This window comes from Macadamia integrifolia, chromosome 9 (genome assembly GCF_013358625.1).
Source record: "Macadamia integrifolia cultivar HAES 741 chromosome 9, SCU_Mint_v3, whole genome shotgun sequence".
Classification (NCBI taxonomy): domain Eukaryota; kingdom Viridiplantae; phylum Streptophyta; class Magnoliopsida; order Proteales; family Proteaceae; genus Macadamia; species Macadamia integrifolia.
Window position 1 is genome coordinate 27,674,278 of NC_056565.1, and position 5,490 is coordinate 27,679,767.

The window sequence follows — 5,490 nt, forward strand, 5'->3', positions numbered from 1 at the left end:
TCATACTAAGAGTGCCTTTCTCCTTACCACATATAACAGTAATTCATTCAAGATAGATCCCCATTTTTTATTTATACATAAAATTTACATTCACATTTTTGTATGAAATCTCTCTTACTAAGATTGCAAAAAACCGCCATCACCTCTTGTGACTCATATCTGCTGTTAAAACATCCTCTTTCTTGTAGTGAGCTCTGGTAGTTCTAGAGCATAGCACAACACAGCACCAAGGGATGACTTCTTTCATTTAGAAAAAGTTAGTTTTATTTCCTCAATTTTTAAGAGGACTAAACAACCGTGTGAGTGTTCCCAGGAGATAAGAGGAGTCGAACTTAAAATTATCACACCGTTCTTGAGGTAGAAGTTCCTTTTCAACTCCGCTACCCCTTGGGGTTAGTTACCTTCATTCATCGGTACAATACTGGAACCTAAGATTTAGTATTAATGTACGAGGCTTTTCTTTCTTCTATTGTCTCAATTCATCGATCGAGCTTCTCCCTCCGCTTGTGATCCATGGATGCCCTGAAAATTTAAAACATAAACACAAGGCAACATCCATTCATTAGTAATTGAAACTTAAAAAAAAAAAAAAAAGAAGAAAAAAAAGAAAAGAAAGACCATCGAAAAAGAAGCAATACTGGACACTAATTCATGAGTATAAATTAGGTAGTCCTTATTCTCGTATCATGTTTGATCCACATTTAGGCACTGTTTGACAATGTTTTTGTATTTTCTTGTTCCTAGAAACGGAGAAACAACCTAAAAAGCATTTAATAAAATTGTTCCGTTTCACCCGTTTCTAGAAACATAAATAATTTTTTTTGCCTATTTACAATTCTAGAAACGACTTTGACGAAACAAGTTGTTTATGAATTTGAGAGAAAAAAAAAGGTTGTTGTGCCCGATAAATCTCTCAACTATTTAAACCTAAAAAGACGTTGCCAAACTCTCTCTCCCTTCTGAGCATCCGATGATACTATTAGGTTTTTAGTAGTATTATGTCTGTAAAAAACGTTTTGAGAAACAAGTTTATCAAATATCAAAAAAAATCTGTTTTTGTTTTCGAAAACGTGAAAAACCGTTTATGTTGTTCTTGTGTCCATAAGAGAAATGTTATAATGTTTCAAGACATAGAAACAATGATAAAACTGTTTCATTTCACTTATTTTCAGAAATTGAAATTGAAATTTCTATCTATTTATGGTTCAAGAAACGACCCAGGTGAATGGAAATGACTCGTGGCCATTCTTTTTGCTAGTTATTATCGACTTCTAGAAACATAACTATCAAACACCTTCAATTCTGTTTATGTTTCTAGAAATGAAAATTTATGTTTCTGCCATAAACATTATTGTTTCTCAAACGGCCCTCAGACTCCACTTAATCTCTCTCATCTGAGAATCATGACTCAACAAGAACCTTAAAGGAAATGTGACACTTACCGAGCACTTGCTCTGCTGAGAATCTCTTGGAGACGTCCTTTGAAAGCATCTTCCGCAGAAGATCCTTCGCCGCCGGCGACACAGAGAAAACATTCCGAGTCGGAAAGCGGAGATTCCCACGAAGCACCGCCTCAAAGATCTCAGCAACAGAATTCCCATAAAAAGGAGGGATCCCGCACAACATTATGTACATAATAACTCCCGCACTCCAAACGTCCACCTTCTCATTGTAATCCCTTCCAGAAAGCACCTCAGGAGCAACATAGTAAGGCGTCCCAACGATCCCTCTCATGGGTAGCCCGTCGTGAAAGATATCAGCAGATCCAAAATCAGCCAGCTTCAACCGATTTCCACTGTCAAAGAGTATGTTATCTGGCTTAATATCACGGTGAGCAACACTCCTCCGGTGACAATGAACGATCGCCTCCATCAAAGGCAACATAATAGCAGCAGCTTCGACATCAGAGAAAGTGCGTTTGGAGACACGATCGAAGAGGTCGGAAGAATCACAAAGCTCCATAACGATGTCGAGATACGCATCGTCCTCGTAAACATCGGCGATTTGAACGACATTAGGGTTGCCGCTAAGAAGTTGCATGATCTTTGCCTCTTTGTCGATACATTCTCGGTCAACGGAGTCGGAGAGGAGACGCTTGTCGATGGATTTCAAGGCGAAGAAGTCGCCGGAAGACCGAAAGAAGCCCCGGAAAACGGTACCGAATCTTCCCTTACCGATCTCTTCGCAAACCTGGTAGACCTTCTTCAATCCCTCGCTCATCTCCCAGATGTTTCGGTTCCTCTGTTTAAAGTAAGTCTTTAGGAGAGAAAGGTCAGCATGTGTAGGTATTTATAGAAGGGGAGGAAGAGTATACAGTTGAGACTTGGGAGCTGAGAGGGCTTCCCATATCCAAATGTATTGGGGGGAATATCCGTTGATATGAAAACACGTGTCGTGTACAACGGCTTATTAAGTTTCTTCTCGAAATTGCCAACGGTGCTGCTCTAGCTTGGTAAGCAAGTTTTGTGATGATTTTGTTTGCTAGTGAGATAAATAATTTACGTTCCCGTTTTTGCCCCTATATTTTTAAGAAAAGGCATAGATTACCCTTATAAAGTTGCCAGTACGACTATGCAACCGTAAGATGATGTGAGGGATGATTGCACGGCGGCTACCTTGAACTGTTTTCGCCGGAAATTTCGCTTTTAATTATGACGGTTGCCCATTATTTCTTCCCCGGCCCTACTCTTATCATAAAATTTGGAGGACCCGGATGCGTATTCCTGGGTCTTCTCAATCATCGGATGCGATGAGAGTTGAATCTTCAATATCATTGGAGAAGATTTGAACCTTTATTTGGCCATCTCATTTTCAAACCCTTAGAAAATATACAGAAAAAATTCCTTATAAAGTCATAGACAGTGATTTACTGAAACTCATCTAAAATCCTCATAAAAAACTTCCCAAGTCTCTTTTTTTATTCTGTTAATTCTAAATCCTAAATTACCACTGAGTCCCTCCCCTCCCATCTTGTAGCACCCCTCACCCAATCTATCCACCTTAGCTCTTTGCTCCATCTCAATTTCCCATCCTAGCCTCCTTCCCTTTGCTCTCCCACAACTGCTTGCATGTCCCTTTCTCCCCTGACTTTGGCTCCCCTTTGCAACTCCCAACACTCCGCTCTTCCTTGTGCTCATTCTACAACTCCCTCGCCACATCTCCTATGCTTACCATTCAACTCAACGAGATGATGGCAATGGCAACAAGAGCATTGAGTTATTGGAAATACATAATATGCTCATCCTCATCAAAAAAAATTTCTTTTTTGGGGTATAGAAAGAACATTAACTTGGTGAGCAAATGTGGGGTTGTGAGGGAGGAAACAATAGACAAAGGTGGGGTAGGAGTGGAGGTGGAGCTGGGGTAGTGGGGACAAGGGCCTTGAAGTAGGGAAAAAGGTGGAGTTAAGCTACTACAAAGGTGTTGCAGAAGGGAAGGGGAGATATTAGGGGTAATTTAGGAATTTGGAATTAATAGAAGAGAAAGAGAGCTGGAAATTTCTTTTCTAAGAGAATCGTAATATAGGGCAAGCATAGGGGATTAATAGTAATTTATATTTATTAGTACGGTTGAAACATTTGTCACTCACTCAGTTATTCATAGGTATTGTTATGGTAAAAGATGCTCACCACTGATGACACGCACACATGGACCCAGTGGAACGAAGCGAGATCAAGACCAACAGCCCTTGGTTTGAGGCAAGTCGATTGGTTTGGGTGTGGCCAAGCTACATTCTTGATTGGTGCCAACAATATAGGTTAGATATAGCGAGCCGATCAGCACCCATGATTAGACTAGTTGCCAAGTGACTAAAGTGTGCTTGCATATGAGTATCATGCGTGAACGGCAGAGCCGTATCCAAACTATAGTTAGGGTTTAGGTAGGGCAATATCAAAGCTACAATCGAGGGGTTGGAATGTGCCGCACCATAGGTTGGAGAGAAGTGACCTGCCATCAGGCACTCGACAGAGGGTAGGTCGGCAATCGAACTACCAAATCAAGGACTCCAAATCCTCCCTAAAAGGAAGGAGATCTCTCGGTGCACGTGGGATACAAGAAGCTCCCATAATTGAGATTTTTAGATTCACTCTCCTAATATAATTCTTGTTATATATGGACTCCTATCAGTGCTAAGAAATATGCTAAATTGGGACTTTCTAGTGCCACCATTCTTCAACTATAAATACACTGATAAGTCCCCCTTCAAAGGGATTGAGACTTTTCCATTCTCACTGGAATTGCTATTTGCTTGCTAAGAGATCTAACTTAGGTAGCAGAGAATCCCCCGTCGGATCAGCCCGAAGCTCACTTGTGTTTGTTCCTCTGTGTAGGACGCGAAAGCGGTCTAGAACGATTTCTTACCGCAACAATGTACTTCTTACGTATCATGAACTCATTGGTAGTGAAACATTACCCCCACATAACACCATTATAGTCTCCTGCCCTAAAATAGATCCAAATTGAAACCAATCAATTAAAAAAGGGAAAATTTTGTTGCAACCATTGTTGGAGAAAAAGTTGAAAACTTACCCTTTTTTTTTTTGTGGAAAAAATTCTATCATTTAATGTGTACAAAAAAAAAGGTGTTAGACAAGCACAACTCTTAAGGATGACCTAATGATAAGTTATTTTTACATTACTTAAAAAATAATTTTTTACTCTTGACTTAAAAGAAATTTGGGAAATAAAATGAGAGATAAAAGAATGAAGACTACAACTTCATCCTTCCCTACTTTAGTTGCAAGAAGATGCACCTATTAAATAATCAGCTCCAAATCTAACTCCAATCGATAATCAGTTCAAGTTAATCCCTTAACTATATGCTCCATCTATAGATAAAAGAAAATGTGAAAAGACTCTCTATGACACCAGTGGAGGGTAGACTCACACAATCTCTCTTCTCCTCCTATGAAATGACATCTTCTATATACGAAATTGGTTCATTGCTGCTTATTGTTATGTTTTGGAATGAAAAGATTTCACAACTTATGCTCCTCCCTATGGATGGATACCATCTATCTCGACATGCTAACAATGGATGATGGTCGCAACTCTCTTTCTATCTCCCTAGCAGATGATGAACTGTGAATCACAACCTCTCCTTTCAATCTCTCTCTCTCTCTCTAAGACAAATTCAACTGAAAAAACAAAACCGGACTCAACCATTGTTTTTGTACTTGGATCAAAACAATTTTAATATATATATTTTTTTCTGAACCATTAATGAGTTTCAGTTTGATTCAATTTTCTTAGGACTCGTCGGTCTGAACAATTTATCTATTCGAAACCAAATAGGAGAGGAGTTATAGCTTGAGACTTTGGGCGAGTAAAACTTGAAACTAGAATTGTTAAAAATGCAAAGGAAAATTCTATTTGTGACCAACTTTGGCAAAAAAAGAGGTAATTTCATTTTTTTGTTATTATTATTATTATTTTTTTGCTTTTAGTTATAACTCATTTTTTCTTCTATCAATGATAAATCTTATCATT

General features: G+C 38.8%; 1 protein-coding gene across 1 annotated transcript; it reads right to left on the minus strand.

Moving 5' to 3' along the window:
* On the minus strand, positions 1-2,348 carry LOC122090138 (phosphoenolpyruvate carboxylase kinase 1-like). The gene is made up of 2 exons (XM_042659986.1): positions 1,443-2,348; positions 1-522 (listed from the first exon to the last, which is right to left on the minus strand). Exons 1-2 carry the CDS (start codon positions 2,218-2,220, stop codon positions 467-469), a joined length of 834 nt encoding a protein of 277 aa, XP_042515920.1. The 5' UTR covers positions 2,221-2,348; the 3' UTR covers positions 1-466.
* Between the last annotated feature and the right edge of the window lie 3,142 nt (positions 2,349-5,490).